This window comes from Watersipora subatra, chromosome 6 (genome assembly GCF_963576615.1).
Source record: "Watersipora subatra chromosome 6, tzWatSuba1.1, whole genome shotgun sequence".
Classification (NCBI taxonomy): Eukaryota; Metazoa; Bryozoa; class Gymnolaemata; order Cheilostomatida; family Watersiporidae; genus Watersipora; species Watersipora subatra.
The window spans coordinates 9,317,727-9,341,825 of record NC_088713.1 but is presented as its reverse complement, the minus strand read 5'-3'; the positions used below and the strand labels follow the sequence as shown (position 1 = coordinate 9,341,825).

Below are 24,099 nucleotides of genomic sequence, written 5' to 3'. Positions count from 1 at the left end.
AAATATATGTAAATATAAGAGAGCGAGGAATAACTGATCCTTGCAATTTTACACAATAAATCTGACAGATAAACTAACACGTAATCTTACAAATGTTTGTTGTAAAATGTGAAATTAATTACAAATTACTAATTGGTTAGGTTTAAAAGGGAAGATGTGTAAGCTAATACAAAAAGTGAGCACTGGTAAAAACTTTTGGGAAACGGGTGTTTAACGAACGCAATATTTGTCTGTCAAGGAAAGGAAATTGCGCTTCTTAATGTACTATATTGCTATTAAAATTAAGGTTAAATAACAAATTGAAAAATATTCATGTAAACAAAAATGTTTCAATATGAACTAAAAGAAATAACGTAAAAGATTTGATAAACGAACAAAGATTTTGTTTGTATTTAGTGGTTGTGTAACGTAAGCTATATCTGATATGTGACCCAGGCAGTCAGAATGTACAATCGTGCTAAAACCACATTTTTGAGTTATTTACAGATTCAGAATCAGCAATATCTGAGGATTTTAATGCAATTTAAATTTTTTAAATCGGATTATATATGCCCAGGTTATGCAAGATTTAGTAAAGAAGGTCTCACGATGAACTAAAACTGTTGTTTTGAGTTTAGGCAGGATAAGGTTGCCGATTCATGAATTGTAAATCATGGTATTTGTTTACAAATCAAAATGCCCTAGCAACAGACCACTTAATCTCAACCTATATTGATGAAACCTGGCATTCTACACATTAAAACCCTGAAAAAGATGATGGTCAAGTTTTTATTTAAATTTTATTGACGGTTGACCTTCCAAAGGTCAGGGTAAGGTCAGCAATATATGTGGCTAAAAGCTCACCTTCCTGGAGATTTACATTAAAAGGTTATGCTTCAAACTGGGCACTTCTCATCAAGCTATATTGCTATGACTGCATATAATGCCAATCCAACGACTTATCAAAATGTTGGAAGTGTATTCAAAATTGCCCATCTATACAGAAGGTCATGGTAAGGTCAACGAAAGGTGACCACAGAGGGCATCAAGAAGCGGAAATATCAACCCAACTCATCAAGTGACCATTCAATCTAGAGCTATTTTTATGTAGTTTACCACTCACACATTGTAACACAGAGTACACTGCAGAGATTTATTGTAGCCCATTCAACGGGTTTGCTTGTTATATTAGTGGCAGTTTGTCCCAACACAACCATATCAAATGTGTCCTTCGGTAATCCTTGACACACTTCTAACGAGGCTTATTTGTTTAGATGACATAAAACTAGTGCAGAATTCCTTACATTTGCATCCACTTATTAGTTTGATGTCAACAGCTATAATGGAAAAGTTATCAGCAGTGATAGGCTGATCGTTATTCTCTGTAATTTAATTAATTAGGATGATCGCTGTTACTCTCCTTATCGTTAGCAGCTACATATTGCGTAAGCAGCTGTATTTCTGAGGTTTCCCTATTATCACAATCCTCATCATCGCTTTCACTATAATCTGAGGCAGCTGACTTAGATTCTACGTAAAAATACTTAGAATTACATTCTGAATTATTAGCGTCAACTAGCCGTAATTTGTGCGACGTTTATTTTGTTCTAGCCTGAGGCGTTGAAACAGAAAATGGCCACATACACGCGTCCACCCGCAATTAGAGTCTATACTTAAGATCTTGGGTTATGACAAATTCCATAGCAACCACCGATATGGGTAGATTTAAATGGCAATTATGGCTTTATGATTGGTCAAACACAAAAATAAACAAGACCACGTGAAAGAGCAGGGTTGAATGCACTATAAACCACTGTTTACTAAAATAGTGACGGTGAGTCATATAATAGCATATAGCATGCCGTTGCGCTCTATTGTGAACAATCCAATTACCGCACGATTGTACATTCTGACTGCCGGGGTCACATATATGAAAACACATCTAAGCACTATGCTGTTCTAGCTCAGTGGTAGCGCATCTGGATAAGAAACTTGTTGATGCATGCGTCGTGAGTTCAAATTCATCAGAAATAGCAATACCAAGATTTTAATAACTATAGCCGCAATGCAGACAGACATGCGGCATGCTTTGAGAAATATATATGTAAGGTATATATAACATAACTATGCGTTATGTAAACTATTCATGCATTATATATTATTACAATACACTAACACAAATATTAGCTTAGCTAATATTTATGTGCTACTGTAAACCAATCAGTATTTCAGTTCAAGGTTGAATGCTTTCGCAAAAATGAGAGTATCTATTTTTCTAGCATACGAAGAACTCTTAAAAGAAAATAACAGCAAAATTTCTTAGTTATAAACAATTTTAAACTTGTCTATACTAACTAATCATTCTTTCAATAACAAATACCATAAAACATAATACGATAGAATGATTAAACGTTGAAGCAACTTTACTACAAGACATTACCCTCATCAATATTATCACTCAAAGTTGACCTTTAACCTCTAGATAACGCATAATACTGTAGACGATTAACAAACAAATTTGATTCAAATAAACTGAAAATTTTTTAAACTGCTAAGAACAGCAAAATTATTTAGCATTTTCTGATTTAGCCAAACAAACTTATTTCAGCAAAACACTTCCTTAAAGATATGAAATTTAAAAATTACTTGTTTGAAAAAGTTTGAAAACCTTTACAGTTGTTTGATTTTTTCTCCTAATCCATTTGAACTGCAAAAAAAAACACTTTTCCCAAGATATACAGTTTTATAGTTAGAATGGTAAATGTTTAAATAAAAATAAATATTTTGTCCTAAGATGTTTTTATTATCCAGGCAATGTCGGGCATTCACCGAGTATATATTGATCAACCTCAAGGTTTGAGATTTATCCTTGACATGCAAATTGAATTAAACCTTGAAAGACAAAGCATTATGCTCTAATGTTACATATTAACTCTGGTTTGTGCAAGCTTTCCAAATTGGCAGCTTTGATTTGAAAATATTTCACAAGCTCATTGCAATCACTGTTAAATTATGTTATGTTTTGTGTTTCAGTTACTTCCAATATTCATGGAGACATATGGCATGCTGGTAACGTTAGGACACGCGACAGACTTGTCCTGTATGTTGGATTGTTTTGATGATGCCTGGTTTAACCCACTGTTTCCAGGAAAGATATCACTGGCATCGATGGCGAGAGACCAAGGGGGTTTCGTAAGTGAATAGTCAAGTAGTGTTTCACAGCAACGCTTAAATGCTATGGCCAAATCGGTGTTTGTGATAACTTTAGCAGGCAAACTTTTTTAAGTATAGACTCTGTGTTTTTAAAATTCAAATTTTTCATGAATTTTTAAACTTTATACCTAAAGTACCTGAGTTTTTTAATTAAAGCTTACTTAGTATGTATAGGTTTGACTATACTTACACGAGTATGTCGAGGTTTGACTGTAATTAGTATGTAGAGGTTTGACTTTACTTATTATGTCGAGGTTGGACTGTACTTAGTTTGTAGAGATTTGACTGTACTTATTATGTCGAGGCTGGACTGTACTTAGTATGTTTAGGTTTGACTGTACTTAGTATGTGGAGGTTTGACTGTACTTGGTATGTAGAGGTTTGACTGTACTTACTATGTAAAGGTTTGACTGTACTTAGTATGTAGAGGTTTGACTGTACTTAGTATGTAGAGGATTGACTGTACTTACTATGTAGAGGTTTGACTGTACTTGGTATGTAGAGGTTTGACTGTACTTAATATGTAGAGGTTTGACTGTGCTTACTATGTAGAGGTTTGACTGTACTTACTATGTAGAGGTTTGACTGTACTTACTATGTAGAGATTTAACTGTACTTACTATGTAGAAGTTTGACTGTACTTACTATGTAGAGGTTTGACTGTACTTACTATGTAGAGATTTAACTGTTCTTAGTATGTTGAGGTTTGACTGTACGTAGTATGTAGAGGTTTGACTGTACTTTGTTACTAGTAAACTAATGAAAATCACATACATGTAGGTCAGCTTTTCCGTGATGCGTTATAGGGAGTATAATATGAAAAGAAATGTAAATTAAACTTGAAGCTTTTTAAATCTAAGATACATTTCTTTTTTACCACCACAGATTTACAGACTGTAGAATTTTCACTTTCATTTGGGAAATACAGAAAAAAAATTATTTTAAATCCATCACTACTTTACTTGTATATTTTTTAAATAAAATTTTATGTTTTTCGCAGTTTCATTTAACACATTCTTTACTGCAGAAAAAATTGAGTTATTTTTGTTTTTATGAGATCATTTGCTCCAACATATAACAGTTTAAATATCTGAAGCCAGTCTAAATAAAAATTGATTCCAAATTGAGGGCTTGGCTGTATTTACAAGGATTATCTAATTGTGGTTAGTTCTCATTAATTATTTTCACAAAAGCACAAGAGGGAACATAGATCGCTCTCAAATACAGTCAGCCCTCCAAGTAACTTATTATGTAAGAACTTGACTGTATCTATGAAGGGATTAACTGAGAAGAGAAATGTAAACCTGGACATATCTCAGAAAGCCAAATTTTGCATACAAATTGTTCGACATTCATTGTTAAATCTTGATATACAAACTAAGATATCTAAAACTCTGCAAAGCAGTAGTTTTTTGCTAGTAAAATTAGCAAAACTAGAAGTTACAAATGAATGATAAATGATAAAAATGTTTTTGTTTTATTTAATTATACATGTCCGATAGAGTAATTACAAAATAGGTCAGATATTGTAAAGAGCAGAATTTAGAACAAAAAACTATAAAATAAGAATAAAATAAAACAACTATAAGACTCGTTCACACTATAAGATGCTTTCAGCAAATTCTTGTTCTTTGTATTACTAGCTAAATGTAGCAAACTAATGGCAGGTCTTAGACAACATCTGCTCTGTTCCTACACTGACATGCATAATATTTACTTCAGTGCAAGCATTTGATATCTGCCAGTAAAACATATGACATGTTTCAGTACAAATACAAGATATGTTTTAGTGCAAATATAGTAAGTTTTAATACAAACATATGATGTGTTTTTAGACAAACATATGATATGTTTCAGTACAAACATAATATGTTTCAGTACAAACATATGAGAAGTTTCAGTACAACCATACAATTTGTTTCAGTACAAACACACAACATGTTTTAGTGCAAACATATGATATGTTTCACTACAAACATATGATATGTTTCACAACAAACATATGACATATTTCAGTACAAACATATGATATTTTTCAGTAAAAACATATGATATCTTTCAGTACAAACATATGATATGTTTCAGTGCAAACAGACAATATGTTTTAGTGCAAAAATATGATATGCTTCAGCACAAGCATATAGTATGTTTTAGTACAAACATATATGTTTCAGTACAAACATATGATATGCTTCAGTACAAACATTCAACATGTTTCAGTACAAACGTATGATATGTTTCAATAAAAACATACAATATGTTTCAGTGCAAACATACGATATGTTTCAATACAAAAATACGATATGTTTTAGTACAAACATACAACATGTTTAAGTGCAAACATATGATATGTTTCAGGGCAAACATATGATATGTTTCTGTACAAAAGTATGATATGTTTCAGTACAAATATATGATATGTTTCACTACAAACATATGACATGTTTCAGTACAAACATGATATTTTTCAGTAAAAACATATGATATGTTTCAGTACAAACATATGATATGTGTCAGTGCAAACATACAATATGTTTTAGTGCAAAAATATGATATGTTTCAGCACAAACATATAGTATGTTTTAGTACAAACATATATGTTTCAGTACAAACATATGATATGCTTCAGTACAAACATACGACATGTTTCAGTACAAATGTAGGATATGTTTCAGTAAAAACATACAATATGTTTCAGTGCAAACATACGATATGTTTCAGTACAAACATACGATATGTTTTAATACAAGCATATGATGTTTCAGTACCAACATACGATATGTTTTAGTGCAAACATATGATATGTTTCCACACAAACATATAGTATGTTTCAGTATAAATATATGTTTCAGTGCAAACATATGGTATGTTTCAGTACAAACATACTGTACGATAAGTTTCATAACTTGAGTTCATGTGTTGGCATAGGATTAAACAAAACTTATTTTAATAATTTTTTTACTAGTAATCTAGACTAGAGATATAAAAATTCTCCTACGCTAAAGATTTTATGCAGACTGAGCTTGCGTTCTCAACTACTACTGGTGAAGGTTTCAAATATGTGACAGGTCACGTCATTTTCTATAAAAATGAGGTAGAATCACAAAATTGCTTTTTGAGATCCGAAAAGTGAAAAGTGCTTGCAGAACTGGAATCAAAGCAAGTTAACCTGAAATACAAATTTTATCGAAGGTGGTGCTGGTCAATATGGTCAGAAAAAACAACCTGAGAAATTTCTCTTCTAAGTGGTGGATTGGATTTTAAAGAATATTATTTGTTGGCGTTTAGGAAGGTCATAGCAACCGCACGCTACAAACATTGCATTTTCATCAATGTTGGCAAAGATTTGGCGTCACAAAAGTCTTTACTAGGCGTAATTTTACAGATGTTTAATTTACATTGAAATCAGGACAAAATGAAAAATTTATGTAACATAAAATTTATGGCTATTGACCAACATTATAATTATTAAATGTTGACTTGCAACAAAATTTACATTACAGGGACCGTAAAACCCCTTATTGAACGCCATGGCACTCTATTTTTCAACATTTCTTCTATAATAATAGTGGCGGTCAATTGGAGGCGGTGTTCAAATAGAGGCTGGAGGTCTATTTTTCAACTAGCTCGTCAGAATTTTTGGAAGATAAATTTAACCCTATTACGGGAAAAGCGAATGTCGCCCATATTTTGCTCACTTTTCCGGTATACCAATATTTAACATTTTGAATGGATTAAATCTGCTAACTTACCTTTAACTGGTCCAATATATTTTATTATATGTGCATCAAAAACCGAGAAATATTTCCACCAGATGATATCTATTGCTTGCAATTTACCTGTGTTGATATTATAGCCTCTGTCTTTCTTTGCAATTTGTTGACATTTTCAGAATTTATTTCATTCTAAATTTGAAGAAATTTTATTTTCTCTTTATGTTTAACATTGTTGAATAAAAGCTCACTGCACTCAATGATATGTTTGCTACAGTTTGCAGCCAAAACTAGATTTTTATGTGCAATAAAAGTGGAGTTACGAGCATCGATCCATTGCAAACTGTATTAATAAGGTTGACTTGCAATAAAATTCACATCACAGCTATTTGGTATCAAAAGATTCACCATGTCTTACTCTGCTGTGTTGTTGGGGCAAAATATGTGGAAATGTGATTACAAGCTCCCTAAAGCTCAAAAATGAACAGTTAATCGCAGCCATCACAAAACCGCCGTAGAGTAAAATTTCTTTCCGAAACGGCTCAAAATGGACGTAATTGTACAAAATGGCTTCTGTTTACACTTTCACGCAACCTCATTCATAAAAATGTTTTTACAAATATACTTCACGCAGTCAATAAAACCATGTCTATTGTTCTTACGCGTCGGTTTTATCGTCATTGTAATGCTGTCACTTTCAGCACTGATATCTTATAACCTACCGTGAAAAGTCGTTTAATTTTTTAACCTTAGCTAGAAGGAGTACATATCATTGTCTGATTAACATGACATCACAGGTGACCTGTTAGTCACCTGTGATAATCAAAAAATGTGGCAGAAGTTTTTCGCGAAGTATGGGTCACATGATCAGATTACGGCTAGACGATTAGAGCCGAAACAAAACTGTAAAGTAGTGAGAATCTATATTTGATACGGGCTCTTCGGTAAAACCCGAAGTGTTTGTCATTAACTAGTGCTACGAGAAGTTTTATATTGAACCCTTGATTGGCCTTTCAATTCATGTGAGAACATAATGTGTCAAAGCAATAACCAAATGGATTGACTACAGCAAAGAAATAAACTGATTCCAATCTACGGCCGTTTCGTGATGGTTTCTGTAACGTGAATTTTGTTGCAAGTCAATATTTAAATAACCTGGGAAATGGGAATTTTAATCCTCTTCTAAATATAGTTAATTTTAAAATTAAGCTTTTGTTAAACTTTATTAATTACATCAAATTTTAGTAGATTTTATCAGAAATTATTGGTATTTTTTATTGATCTTGGCTTTTGCGTTCAAGTTGAAGCATTAGTGGTCTCTACTCTGTCGGTCTCTTTATCAATATACAACTATACATCTGACAATTGCATTTCCGATTGCGTCTGAGCAGTTTAACCGCGAGGAAGTTTTGTCAATTTTAATCTTTAAACATCTTAGCATCCAAATCACCTCAAACAACAAAACAAATGCAAATGATAAAAATGCTTTCTGATAAAGTACGCTAAAATCTTTTGTAAGTTCATCTTTGAAGGCGCCAAATATAAGCACTTTATTATAGTATATATTACAAATGTTATATAAATATATATAATATTTATATAACATTAATTATAAGTATTTATAATTATAATTAATATAAATTTGTAATATATGAATATAATTATATTTATGTTATATAAATATATATATATTTTTATAATATATATTTATATATTATACAAATATATATATATATATTTATATAATAGATATTTATATATATTATATAAATATATATATACTATATGAAAAAATTATTTATATGCAAATATAAACAATTAATAGTTGTCTAAAAATATGTTGGTTGACTAATATAATAAAATGATATAATAAAATATAATAGAATTTGTTCGACTAGTATCTTTCTCATATTTTCAGGGAGTAGGAATTGCTGAAGTCAGCCGGGCAACAATAGATCTAAACTTGCCTCCATTAATATCCTTGACACTTACCACCCTAGATGGATCGCCTGTTGGACTGTTTGACACTATGCAGAGACATGTACTGCCTAACGGAATCCCAGCACCAAGGGGTGCAGCAGCAACAACCTCAACAACACCAACAACAACAACAACAACTACAGCCAATGGTGGAGCAACAACAACTTTAGGACCGCCTCAATAAATAACTCCCAGTTTTAAGCTTTTATGCAATAATTTGAGATGTCGTAACAATTGCAAAAATTTTTGACAATATGGAATGTATAATACACACGTTTTTTTATCTACATATTAGAATGTTTATCTACATCTATCAATGATAAAGATAAGATAAAGTGCGTGTGTGTGTTTGTCTCAGTAAGAGAAATAAAAAGGTTTGTATATATGCAGATAAAAAAACTGATGCTGACTGAAAATTACATAAATAAAAATAAAAATGTAAAACCATAAAAATCACATGACTTAGTAAAAATGTGGTTAACATATAATACACACTTAGATCTAAAACAATGTGCGCGTAGGTTCACTCTAAGTGTTATCGTAGACAAACGCTCTGAGGGTAGTTTTGTCAAAACTAAGACTGGTGTTGCTTCTGTTATTACTAGCCTTAAGCTTTTTATGGCCAGACGGCAGTCAATATATATAACTCTCAAAATTTGTGTGTGTGCGTCATTTTGTCCAGCTATAGCTATCAAAATCTTGAAATGAAAACTCCCGGTCGCAAAAGATTTGGTCTCGGAACCTCCCGTTCCCAAAATGATATGCTAAACCATTGAACTAAGCGAGATATGTGGCTATGTGGGTAAAAATATGCATACCCCTCTGCTCTCACGGCTTTTATTAACAAGTTTAGCTATACTAACTTACTCAAATTAGCCATTGGCAATGTGCCAGGCAAGTGGCAGGCAACTGTTTATAAGTTGATTTTTAATACCCATGCAACACCTGGCATTCTGCTAGTTTATATATGTTTCAGTGTTTGCCTGTCATCTGTCATTTGTTTGTCCAGCAATAGTGTCAAATTTATAGCAACAAAAAAACTTCTGTGTCCTGGTTTTGGACTCGCAACATTGAAATCGCAAGTCGACTAAGAAGCGGGCAGAACCGCAAGGCTAAACCATTCTTATCATATACTGTGTATTATTTTCGGATAGCATACGCTAAATGTACATCTTTTATCACACAGCGAAACCTTGGGTTACGATGACCCTGTTTACAAATTACTTTGCCTCATGATGTGGTGGAACAAGATGCTTTTCCCCCTCGCCATAAATTTGTTCGCTATTTGGTATCAACATAAATTTATTTTGAAATTCTAATTTGGAAGTCGGTGTACTGAATAAGGAAGATGCTGCTATAGTGTTTGCCAAAATCCCTTACACAAAGCATAAAAAAGAAATGATGATCGCTCTCAGTTCAGGGTTATTTGTTAATTAGTTATAATGAAAACAAAACCGGAAACAAATAAGTGATGAAATTTTAGCTGATGGCTGAGTGTAAGTTCAGTAATATATATACTAAAACTTAGCTTTAAGTATGTATTTTGAAAGCTAAATTCATTTAAGTTAAATTCAACATTAATGATAGACTGTCTCGTAGGTAAGAACTCTTTACAGTACATACTGCGCATAGTACATTGTAATGCTACTTATTATTGTAGATTATAACCACTAAATACACTAACTACAATAAAGTTAATGCAGGTAACTATAGTTAATAAGGTTAACATATTATATTATTACTAGTTTTTAATATGTGCAGCATGTATGCAAAATTTTGATAATTTTTACCAGGGGGTGGTTGCATTAGATAATTACTATGAGTTTCTATACCCTTTTATACGACATTTTCACCCTATGATGCCAAACCTGAAACGAATTAAAATCATATGGCGAGAGTTTGCAACTGTATTAATTAATATTACCTTTTTGTGTTTGTTATTTATTTTTACAAGCTATTTTTTATAATTATTTACCATTACCTCCAAATTTTTAATTTGTAATTTTCCAACATTCCGTTACACTCATATTTCCAGTTTCGGTGAATCTTCAGGTGAGCAACTATATTCTCCGGAGTAGCTATTACCTCTACATTCTCTCTCTCTGTGTTTGGTCAGACATAGTATCAGACAAAGACAGTCAGATATATCATTTTTATGTTTGTACCAGTACCGAGAGTTACCAGTATCGTCCATCAAAACTTTGAATACAACGAGCTTCTGCTGCAACAGTAAACTTTTTATACACACTTCCATGTACTCATTGTTTATTTTTTCTCTTAATTTATTTGTATTGCACAAAAACACTTTTTTCTTGACATAAAGTTTAAAAGTTAAAATGTTAAATGTTCTATAAATTAAATGAAAGTTTCCTATGCAGACTTTTTTATTACTCAGGAAATGCCGGGCATTTATGTAGTCTACTTATAAAGCTATCTACATATATCTACACATATGTAGATATATATCTACCTGTCTACTATATTATAAAATTCATATACAGTAAAATCATAAAATGATATAAAAGTCATATAATTTCATAAAATTATCTTATAACTAGAAATTCCCCTGTCATACAGCCCACGACCTGATAATGGAATAAGTGATAATAGAAAAAAGAAAGGGTAGTGCTGGTTGTTGAAAAAGTAGTTGTCAGCAGGAGTTGACAGAGTATAGTATAAATGAGAGTTGTTCGAGATGATATAAAATAAATTTGTGGGAGCACAACTTCAAAAAGGAAATTCTAGTAATCTAGGAATTTGACAGGGGAACTTGTTGGCATGTATGACATAGTTGTATTTGAGCATTGTATGTAATGAAATGTCTCTCATTACATCCAGTACACGTGAGCTGTGATATGTTGTTGTCAAGTCTGCTTAGACAGTTGTTACGCAGATCTTGAAAATCAGGATAATCTAAAAATTGAAAATGAGGAATGTGATGAAGGGGCAGCATTGGGAGGAGCAATATTTTTTGTGCAATATTTTCATGGTCAATGATGTCCATAAAATCATGATCATTATCTGGAAACAAAGGGGCTGCCGATTCCGCGTCATTTAAATCACCTACAACATCTACTAAAGAATTCTCTGAGTCAGCTGAGTTGTTGTTATTAATTTGAGTAGCGTGTTGTTGAACATTAGCATTTGATGTTGATGGTTGCTGTGAGAACTTTCTATTTATCACCCTATTGAGCTGTAATAATTGAGAGACACATGAATGGCCACTGCGTCAGCCACAACGTGGTGTTCTGGGAAGTTGTATGTCCATGGTAGTTGTCAAGTTGCTTTGAAATTAAATTCAAAAAGTCAATTATGCAAAACAAAATGTTGTAAAAAATTCACACCTAATCTACTCCTATCTCAAACCTATGTTTTACAACAATAAAATAAATATTAATCAAAGCTGTAGGCCTAACCTACTGTAGTGTGTGCAATTTAACAACAGCAATAAGGAAATATGCTTATTATATCTCTGAAATGCAATATTAGAAGTAAAATGGCAAGCTGCTGTGTAATATACACAGTTTGAAAGTTGATTGTGTTGAATGTAGAATGGTTTTGATAGCGATCTAGCAGAAAGCAAATATGAGCGTTCACACGTCTGGAAGTTTTCTGCAAACTGGAGCAAAATAAAAAAATGTTTTCGTCATAAAGGGGCGTTGTAGTTTGGCCCTAGCTTGTACAGAAGAGGTAAAGAATTTTGGCCAACGTTTTAAATAATTTAATGAATCATTCGGTAATTGAGAAAAAACATAGGCTGAAAGACCGTGTACCACAATTTCGTACCTGTAAATCGGTCTACGCCTCAAACGCTCGACGTTTATTACAGAAACCTTCGGTCAAATAAATTCGAATAATTATTCCTATGATAATTTTATAAAATCAAATAATTATTCTTATAATTAAATATTTTTGCAAGATATTAAAATGGAAAAATATTAGAAACCTTCGGCAATTCGACAATGCTATAGACTGGTGAAACGCGTACGATTTATTTTTCTTGAAATGCGCCTGACTTAATCGTTCTATTCTCTGTCGCTCGGCGTTTCGTTTGCCGGTCTTAATTTTGATAAAGATAAGACTTATCAAGTTTTAATGACGGTTTCAGGCAGAATTAATCTGTCTATTTGTGTATAATCCGATCAGATGGGTAAGTTTAAGGATATTGTCGACAATTTTCAAAGACTTGGTAACATATTTAAATAGGTTTAAATGTGTTTTGTATCATTATTATACTTAAATGACCCCATTGAAAAATGGTTAAATTTGTTGATGAGATTTCGGTACAAGGGTTTGCGACGGTGTTGAATAATTTTCATGAGTTGTGTGCACATGCATTTATCATAAATCTCTCAAACAATCGCTCCACTCGTGTTTGGTCGTGGGAATCACTAATCGTAATTATCTATAATCGTTAATTATAGATTATAGAAATTTTAGTAATTTTTATAATATAGTTTTAGCAATTTTTATATATCAGAGTTTGTCGCCTATACTTTGCACTCTACCACGAACTGAACCACATATATGTCATTTAGTTTTCAAAATCAGTTTTTTCTCCATGCTAAACTATCAGACAGAGCTAAACAAGGGATTTTGTAATTTTGCTTGAAACCATAGCACTGACGAAACCATAACACTGATATATAAACAGTCATTTAAAAGTTAAAAAAATATAGCATGATCATGGACTCAAACCCATGACATTCTCCTTACAATACAAAGAGTCTACCCACTGTACCATTCCATCTACAGGTCTTCAGCTCATGCTTAAAAGATCAATATAGAAACCAACTAGGCTAATTGGTTGCCTTTCTTAGTTGTTGACTGCTCTTTACTATGATCAAAAACAATGTTCGAGCCGTTAAGAAATTATCTTGCAGGGGAAAGTTACATTGTTAGAGCGGAATTACCAGGGCTCCACATGTTACATGAGGCTTACTTAATGTAAAAACAGGCCCACTTCAAGCAATACTTTTGCCTTTATTAAAGATGAAAGTGTAAAAAACTTTCGTAGTTTTCATCAAAAGTTTTCGGTAGTTTTCCAACATTTGCAATTGTTTTTTGTTGTTTGAGGTGGTCTGACTGCCAGGATGTTTAAAGATTAAAATTGACTAAATTTGATCGCGATCAACATGCTCAAAAGAACAATATGTCCGAAATGACATTACTAGTTGCTATCGTTGCTATAGGAGATATCCGTCTGATTAGTCCAGTCAGTGGATCAGTCCTTGCTATTTCCCTAACGTAGCCGTCTTTTGTCGAATCAATCAATCTCCTTTAGTTTGTTGACGAATGTCACGGTAACAGCTGTAGATGCCAGAGCGGAGTCAATAGCGCTTCTGTTGTGCCTAGCTGGACCGGATTACTATTTTGCGAACTTCGCTTGAGTTCCGCCGCAGCCATGACTTCAACATGACGAGTTCAAACAAATAGACAACTTTCACAGGTTTTGCGTTTATTTCAATCTACATGATATGACATTTACAAAGAATTGTCTGCTCTTATTTTACAGATTTTAACTAATCTCAATCTATGTGATTGCAAATTGGATGCAACATCTAACAATTGATTTGAAGATATTGCTAGTTGCTTTAACTATGTTCCATTTAATATCCATTCCCTTAGCATAGAAAGGCATTCTAAACACTGTTTGTAAAACTATTCATTTGATTTTATTGACCAATTGTTGCCCTTCTTTTTTTGTTTTATGATTCTTGTATGGCATAATTTGAAAAACATTTGTTTAAAATGAAATTACTGCCAATTAGGTAATATATTTGACAATTAAACATTGTTATTTTTTATATTACAGCAAGGACAGACTTCAGTGTTGCTGCATCTTCTTAGCTAATCGATCAGATAAGGTAAAAAATTTACTTATTATTCAAAATAACTACTTGCTCAAACGAAATATATGAAGTATGAAATATCTTGCTTTATCAACTTTATATAACTCATGAAATATCTTGCTTCACAGTGGCAATGTGACTTAACAAAAAATATTTTCCATATAATTATTTTTCACGTTATAAATAATACTAGATGCACAGCACAATTGGCTCGACTTTACACCCAACAATAAGATAGTTAAACAAGAATATCAAGTGTATTAAAGGTAGACCAAAGTGAGACTAGAGAAAAAATATATTAATCTGGGATGAGATAATAAAAAAATCCTACAAGCTAGTGAAGGCCAGCTCACGACGTTCTGTCTCGACTCCAAACTCGTCTAAATAGGATACCCAGCCCAATTTTTTAGTTGGAACTTTTTGGCCTGACATACCCAAAGCCTGTGAGCCTAAAGGATCAGCCAATGAGTGGCTTGCAGAGTTTTGCTCGATACTAGCTTGATCGGACTGGCCTTGAATAGATCTTGGTGTCAATAGTTGTGTCAAATGTATTGGAGACTGTTGATTTTTGCCAGCAGGTGAACCCGTCGATTGTTCGAGCCTTGGCAAAATGGCAGGTGTCGACGCTACTGGTGTGACTCGGATTGTGCCGTCTTGGCATCCAGCCTGGTGAGTGGCAGGAACAGCAGGTGTGTTTGGAGAAGCGTCTACGTTGACATGACTAGATGTTTTAGGTGGTGAAAAAAGATACAGATGATGGACTTTTTTATCAGTTCCAGGAATGTGCTTCGAACTCATCATAATTGAGTCACCATTTTCAAGGTTGTATAAAGGTGACAGCATAACACTGGACCGTCCTGGAGTATTTTTCTTAGCATGAGATTGTACGTGTAGAGGTTTTTGCTTAGCCATAAGGCTAGATATTATTCTATTATCAACTGTGGAGCTTCTATCGAGTATAGTAGAGATCGAAGGTATGGGTGTGGTCACCGAGGCTGTAGGCGTCTTCAAAAGGATTGTATCTCGCGAAGGCGAAGAACATTTTGATGTGCTTGCAGTAGGCTCTCTGTTCAGCTCACTTGTAGTATTTAAGGACAGTAGATGACCAGGTGAGGAAATCTAAAATTACAAACTGGCCAATGGGAATAAAGAAACACAATGACTTGCCGGATAAACTCATTTCAACTCGTTTTACCTCATGTGATTGGAACACAATGCATACAACATAGATCTTGTATTTTCAAAATAATTGTTAGATCTAACAAGTACTTTGAAAATATTATTGCTAGCAGCTTTAACAATCCTCCACCTAATATCTGTTTTCTTGACAGGGAGAGATATTCAAACACTTGATGTTAAAACGTTTATTTTATTGACTTGCTGTTGCCCCTTTTTCTCGTTTATGTTGTTTTGATTCTTGTATGGCATAATTTGGAAACCATTTGTTTGAGATAAAATGATTGCCAATAAAGTAATATATATATATTATATATATAATATATATAATGTATACATAATGTATATTCAAAAATAACTAACAGCATCTCTGAAAAATTCCATGTATATTTAAATGTAATTTAATCATCAGGAGTATTATTTTGTAGATAGTTTTCTGCTGACCATTTTTATGATTAGTTCATGAAAACCAAACACGTGGTTTTTGAGTTATGACAAAATAGTGAGCAAAAAACAACCATTTCTTTGAAAATAATCCCCCAACAGAAGGGGAAACTCTGAAAATTAATTCGCGCGGCACGCAGCAAACACACCTCAACAGTCAAAGTGTTAAAAACTCCTAAAAAACATTTTGGAAAGCTTGAATATGAAATGTTCACATCATTTTAGAGATAACCTAAGTGAAATTACTTCACTAACTGTTTGTCTCAGAAGTATCTGATGGAAAGGTAGTCGTCGACTTACGCCCGCATTTGGTGCAGGCCGATCGTAAGTCAATTTTGCATATTCTGTATATTCTGATCTAACTTGAAGGAATTTAGCTTACTAACACATACTTGAAGCAAGTTGTATTTTAATGTATGTACTTATTTTGTATTTATGTAGTTATATGTATTTTAATAAACTTAAGACTTTTGACTAAGATTTTATCATTCATTTGTTTGCGAATTCGTATTTACTATAATGGATAATGCTGAACATGTCATGGCAAGCACTGTCTAGGTCTTAATAACGTATATAATCAGTACACAAATCACCAAATTTTAATTTTGAGAGAAATTATTGTCGATATTGTGAGGCAGAATAAATTTGCCCTAACAAAAGCTTAATATAAATAACGAAGAACGGCTTATGCTTACGCTACGCCTCGCACTGAACTACCTGACGTTCCCACAGATGTGGTCATAAAGTCGAGTGGACCTCTGTCACATAGGTCGTAGGCCGATGACTACCTGCATAGCTTAATTTTTACAGGATGTTACATGTGCGCCTTCAGCCCCAGACCTTTTAATTGACATATTAAAGCCTCAGGTTCTGCAGCTGAAACGAAATAAGTTCTACTAATTATAACGATTTTATTTTATTTGACACTCTCAATGACAAAATATATTCATTGCTAAAATTCATTTTCCCCAAAAGATGATTAATCTTTATTTTGAGTACAAAAGCAGAACCAGCGTGTCTGATTTACCTAGAAAATACGACAAAGGTTGTACATGACGGTCATGGTTTAGTACCAGACTACATCATATGCAAGACACGCTTTTTCGTTGTCTAGTCCAATAAACCAATCAGGATGTGAACAAGAAAGAAATGATATGACAAAGTAATTTTATATAAATACATCTCCACTACCATCGTTCGGTGTGTCTAGCTATAAAAATCTAAAAATGAAAGAATCGCTTTGCGCTGGATTTGATCTCGGAACCATCTGAGTCACCAGGTATTAACCTAACCAATTAAGCTATGCGAGATGCAATGAACTCATTAGGCGATATGAGTCGTCATGTCGATTAAAATATATATAGCACTCTGCATTACGAAACACCACTAAAGCTTGCTCTCATGGCCCTTATTACTAAGTTTTAGCAATATGGCTAGTAGCTTACTCAAATTAGCCATTGGCAATGTGCCAGGCTAATGGCAAGCGGCAAGCAACTACATTACCTCTCACTGTTTGTAAGCTGTTTTTAATAGCCGTGCAACACCGGGCAGTCGGCTAGTAGTATTATAACATGAATAATCAAAGATATACTATGTAAAAATGGACTAGCTATTCACTCACATTATCTGCATCGTTGTTAGCCTTAGCTGCTTCAGGAGTTGAAGGAAGCTTGTTCTTTTTCCTTGTACCATTCTGAAACAGGAAGATAGTTATGGGGCTAAAGATGCAGGACAAACAAAATGAAACTACAAGCTTCAGCAAACTAGGCATTTCGTTTATACGAAATAAGTACTACTAATTATAATGATTTCATTTGACACTCTCAATGACAAAATATATTCATTGCTAAAATTAATTTTTCCAAAAGATGATTAACCCTTTGAACCCTGAAAGCCAGTGGTCCGGCATGCGTAGCGAATGTCAGAAACCTTGATGGCCAGTATATCGTTGTCCAGATGGTTCTCTTTACAAATGCTGTTCTAAGTAACAGCGTAAACCAATCAAACTAATTCTTGCATCGAGCATTGGATTGGAAATTTCACTTCCATTTTCAACCATTTTAAAATATCTTTATTTACTTTAATAAGAATTTTACTGGTACGAATATGGCGAAAACATTTGATACAAACCATTTGTTGGTATGTGATAGATGATTGTGATGCAAGAGTTATATGATACTAACTTTAAATTTGCTGATTATTTTGAGCCAGAATACGATACTGAACGCGAGCTCGATGAATATGATGCTACTGAAAAGACTTTTAGAATTTGTTAAAATCACATGAATTTTTATGGTTTTAGCCCGAAGAACTGTGAAACAAATTTTTGTTATATTTTGTGACGCTTACTACGCATTCTTGGAATTTTTTTTTCTAGTGGTTCACCAAAAATCATTGGATTGTGAGCATATTAAGACATATTCAAGTTGTCAAAGTTTGAAGTTATTTGTTTGAAGTTACAAAACGTGCTATCGTTTGACAAATTGCCCAGAGATACTGACAAACATTGACATGAATGGCCAGGGTTTAAAGAGTTAAATTCACTCAATATAAATTTAATGCTTTAGATGTGGCAATCACAAACAAGCAGAAAAGAAAACCATTATATTACAGTAAACATCTATTCATATTGCAGTTAGGACTATAAGTTCAATAGCAATAAAAAATATATATTGGAATTACAATATGCATTGAAATTGCAATAGAAATTGCAATAGTGAATGAAGCTGATATTTTATTCACTGTTGAAGGCAGTACTGCAATATGAATGCCGATTTATATTGCAGTTAGTACTCTAACCTTCATAGCAATTAAAATACATAGTAACTACACGCAGTAACCTGGTTGTACAATGTAACCAGGTCATTTCTGGACAACCTTGACCCTTTGAACCATAATGACCGGATTTCCAGCATTGCGTAGGGTGTTTCAGAATCCCTGATAGCTGGAATTCCGGCATTTGCATGGATTTGCTTACAAAATAAGTTTCTAAGTAACAGGGTAAACCAATCAAATTAATTCTTGGACAGGATGTAAGACCAAAAAATTCCCTTCCATTTGTAAGTTTCCAAATATCTTATCTACTTCCTTTGTTATAAAAACAAATTTTATTAGAACAATATCGTGAAAAAATCGATACGACTCATTCGTTGGCTGGTCATTAATGATCGTGAGGCAAATAAAGAATTTTATGACACTAACTAGAAATTTCCAGTATATTTTGAGTCGTGCAATGACAAAACTGTGCTCGATGGATATGATGCTATTGTAAATTTTTTTACGAGTTTTTAAAATCGTGCAAACTTTTATAGTATGAGCCTGAATAATGATTAAGTACAGTTTTTTTTGTTTGATGACATTTGCTGTGGGTTGCCCGAATTTTTTACTAGTGGTTTACCAAATATCATTGTATTATGAGCACATTTAGATATATTTAATAATAGTTTAAAAACTTTGGATCATTGAACAAATTGCCCAGGGCTACTGACACGCATCGACAAGTATGGCCAGGGTTCAAAGGGTTAAGGTTTGTCCCATCTCAGACAACTCACTCGTCTCTTCGATTCCATATCTCGCCTAAACTCATTTTTGTCCGGGACATCGTAGTAGGTGCGTACCTTCAACCCACCCCGACTCTTCCTCTACAAACATCAAAATTAGGAGGTAAAATGAGTAGCTTACGCATAAATAAGATTACATACTATTAGGTCCTATACATAAGGCTATGTAAGGCTATGTATAGACCCTCAGGTCCTATACATAAGGCCATGTAAGGCTATGTATAGACCCTCAGGTCCTATACATAAGACTATGTAAGGCTATGTATAGACCCTTAGGTCCTATACATAAGGCTATGTAAGGCTATGTATAGACCCTCAGGTCCTATACATAAGGCTATGTAAGGCTATGTATAGACCCTCAGGTCCTATACATAAGGCTATGTAAGGCTATGTATAGACCCTAAGTCCTATACATAAGGCTATGTAAGGCTATGTATAGACCCTCAGGTCCTACACATAAGGCTATGTAAGGCTATGTATAGACCCTCAGGTCCTACACATAAGGCTATGTAAGGCTATGTATAGACCCTCAGGTCCTATACGTAAGGCTATGTATAGACCCTCAGGTCCTACACATAAGGCTATGTAAGGCTATGTATAGACCCTTAGGTCCTATACATAAGGCTATGTAAGGCTATGTATAGACCCTTAGGTCCTATACATAAGGCTATGTAAGACTATGTATAGATCCTTAGGTCCTATACATAAGGCTATGTAAGGCTATGTATAGACCCTTAGGTCCTATACATAAGGCTATGTAAGGCTATGTATAGACCCTTAGGTCCTATATATAAGGCTATGTAAGGCTATGTATAGACCCTTAGGTCCTATACATAAGGCTATGTAAGGCTATGTATAGACCCTTAGGTCCTATACATACCCTAGGACACTTATATTTCGCTAGTATTTAGTTTCGTGAGTAGCACACAGAGTAAAATTTCGCTGCAACTTAATTTCGCAGTTCTGATGAGTGCGAAAATATAGTGATGTGAAAATAAATACAGTGGAACAAACAAATTAGATTCCTCAGGTCCGGTCCTCTAGTAAAAAAAGTTGTTATATTTGCGACTAGTTTGTATTTGTAACCCGCAGGTATAAATGTATGGCAGAAATCGATAATTCAACGTGATCGCTTGCTGCCATTTGTTTCTTGGACTATCAATGACGTCTCGGTCCTTTCCGTCGTGACGGATATGGTACCAATATTAGATCTCAAGTATTTATAGCAAGCGATGGCCATGGCACGCTTTGAGTTCACAATATTTCAAATTTAAAAAAAATCAAATACAGTACATGTCTCATAAAAAAGAAAATAGATAACAACCAACATCACAACCAGAACTGTATAACATGGTTGGACCTGGTGAGGGTTGTTATCGTTTTTGGTTGGCAGTAAAATTCATCACTACAATAAGTATTATTTAATTGTATGACTTCACCTACCAGACTTTCATCCTCATCAGTTACAAATTCGGTGACTAAACTGATATCATCATCTTCTTCGTTTGTCTTGGCTTTTCCAAAAAAACTTGTTATCTTAATTTGCTTTGCCATGCTGCTCATTCGGTGTATTAACGAATTTACTAGAAATTTCCCAATGAGCTCAATCGCACACAAAATTATCTGCATTTCTAATATCACGATTTTGTTGTGGATATCAATGAACTACAGGGCCGTATTCCCTTGGACAGCTGGCCGGTTAAGACGCCCCAACTTTTTAGGAATTTCATAGTCCAACGGCTATAGAAAGGTTTTTATCGCTGTAGAATATCACTTTATTCGAAGCCATAGATACAAACGTCAACTTTTAGTAGTTCTTAAGCGTCATTATTATCTTCATCAGCGGCAAAATATTCTTGTTAACGACTTTTATAAAGGTTTGCAAAATATCAAGTTTTAGCAAACATCTGCTTGCCCATATCCTACTTAATGAACTTGAAATAAAATCGGCAAAAATGATCTTTGTTAAAACGCTTAAAAAAAGATGTCTTATTTCTGAGCTTTTTAACTGCATACAAGTTTTGCCTGTTTTAATTTTAAAACGTTTTGTCAGTCACATCAGCTAAAACAAAGCAAATCTCAAAAAATAGAAAAATGTTGATACTTGCCAATAAAATTTTTTAAAACTTCACGTGAGAGGCCCGGCTGAGGCCCTACATAAGAGAAACCTGTTGGGAGCTTACAGCACCCCCCCCCCTTCTCCACACCCCGGATGTTCATAACTAGTCGTCTAACATTAGCCCCCCAACTTGCAACCAGTGAATACAGGCCTGCGTAGAACATAGCTATTTAATTTCGAATTTTCGCTAGTTCGTTATGATAGTTTAGTTTCGCGCATGAATTTTTGGCGTGATGATGACTCCGCGAAAACGCGAAAGTTAGATGCCGCGAATACTTAAGTGTCCTAGGGTAAGGCTATGTAAGGCTATGTATAGACCCTAAGTCCTATACATAAGGCTATGTAAGGCTATGTATAGACCCTCAGGTCCTACACATAAGGCTATGTAAGGCTATGTATAGACCCTCAGGTCCTACACATAAGGCTATGTAAGGCTATGTATAGACCCTCAGGTCCTACACATAAGGCTACGTAAGGCTATGCATAGACCCTTAGGTCCTATACATAAGGCTATGTAAGGCTATGTATAGACCCTTAGGTCCTATACATAAGGCTATGTAAGGCTATGTATAGACCCTCAGGTCCTATACATAAGGCTATGTAAGGCTATGTATAGACCCTTAGGTCCTATACATAAGGCTATGTAAGGCTATGTATAGACCCTCAGGTCCTATACATAAGGCTATGTAAGGCTATGTATAGACCCTCAGGTCCTACACATAAGGCTACGTAAGGCTATGCATAGACCCTTAGGTCCTATACATAAGGCTATGTAAGGCTATGTATAGACCCTTAGGTCCTATACATAAGGCTATGTAAGGCTATGTATAGACCCTCAGGTCCTATACATAAGGCTATGTAAGGCTATGTATAGACCCTTAGGTCCTATACATAAGGCTATGTAAGGCTATGTATAGACCCTTAGGTCCTATACATAAGGCTATGTAAGGCTATGCATAGACCCTTAGGTCCTATACATAAGACTATGTAAAGCTATGTATAGACCCTTAGGTCCTATACATAAGGCTATGTATAGATCCTCAGGTCCTACACATAAGACTATGTAAAGCTATGTATAGACCCTTAGGTCCTACACATAAGGCTATGTAAGGCTATGTATAGACCCTTAGGTCCGATACATAAGGCTATGTAAGGCTATGATAAGGCAACTCTTGACCTAGCCAACGTATTCCTATATCTATGAGACATTTTAAAACTATTATTATTATCATTATTATTTCAACCGGCTATTTAAAAATAAAAAAACCTTACATCCAAGAAGAAAAGTGTCATATGTCTATACTGACTTCTGACAACTTTAATATGATCACATACCTTGCAGATTGTTATCACTGCTGTTAACCAAGCAACTATTTGCTGCCAACTACTTGTTTAAAAAAGCTTGAAGAATCAAGGGTACCTTACAAACACAATGAGGTCTCAACTAACCATATTCAGGCTAGAATGAAATCTTTAGTACTTCTAAATCCCAAAATGAATTTTTTTTCAAAATACTTCAGCAATATTCGCAATATATATATTATATATATTAATATATATATTCGCAAAATATTCAACAATATTTGCCGATACATCTATTTGTACATATTATGCAAAAAATTAGATTAATAGCTTATAAAATATTTTTCAGAGTGTGACAGCTGCAAACAATATGACACAACGCATAGAAGTACTCTGCATAAAGGTACCCTGCATAGAAGTACCCACTTTAGATTATTATTTCAGAATTGTTGCAATCTTTTTTAGTAGGAAAATCCATTCAAGTTTCCAGTTTGCTAAACCCAACTAAACAATTGAATATTCAAGACATCTTCACATTAACACTATAAAATAAATCAATATATCATTATTTCACTTTACAGTATATATGTTATTTTACAACTGGGTTTAGTTTATACCTACAGTTTATACCTACAGTGCTGCTTTAGGCTAAGAATTCAGATTACCTAACAATTTTAGCAGCCAGCTAAAAATAGCCCGATATATAGCTGCAAAATCGCAAATGCTGTTTAAAAAGAGAAGACAACACTTGCAATTCCAAT

General features: G+C 33.8%; 1 protein-coding gene across 1 annotated transcript in view; it reads right to left on the bottom strand.

Annotated features, from left to right (window-relative positions):
* Window positions 1-14,677: 14,677 nt before the first annotated feature.
* Window positions 14,678-24,099, bottom strand: part of LOC137398622 (transcription factor TFIIIB component B'' homolog) — a 50,645-nt gene continuing 41,223 nt past the window's right edge. Inside the window, exons 14-16 of the mRNA XM_068084790.1 lie at window positions 19,909-19,998; window positions 17,979-18,050; window positions 14,678-15,856 (exon numbers count right to left, since the gene is read on the bottom strand). Of these exons, the coding sequence (XP_067940891.1) occupies window positions 15,065-15,856; window positions 17,979-18,050; window positions 19,909-19,998 (954 nt within the window). The 3' untranslated portion in view covers window positions 14,678-15,064. The remainder of the gene's footprint in view (window positions 15,857-17,978; window positions 18,051-19,908; window positions 19,999-24,099) is intronic.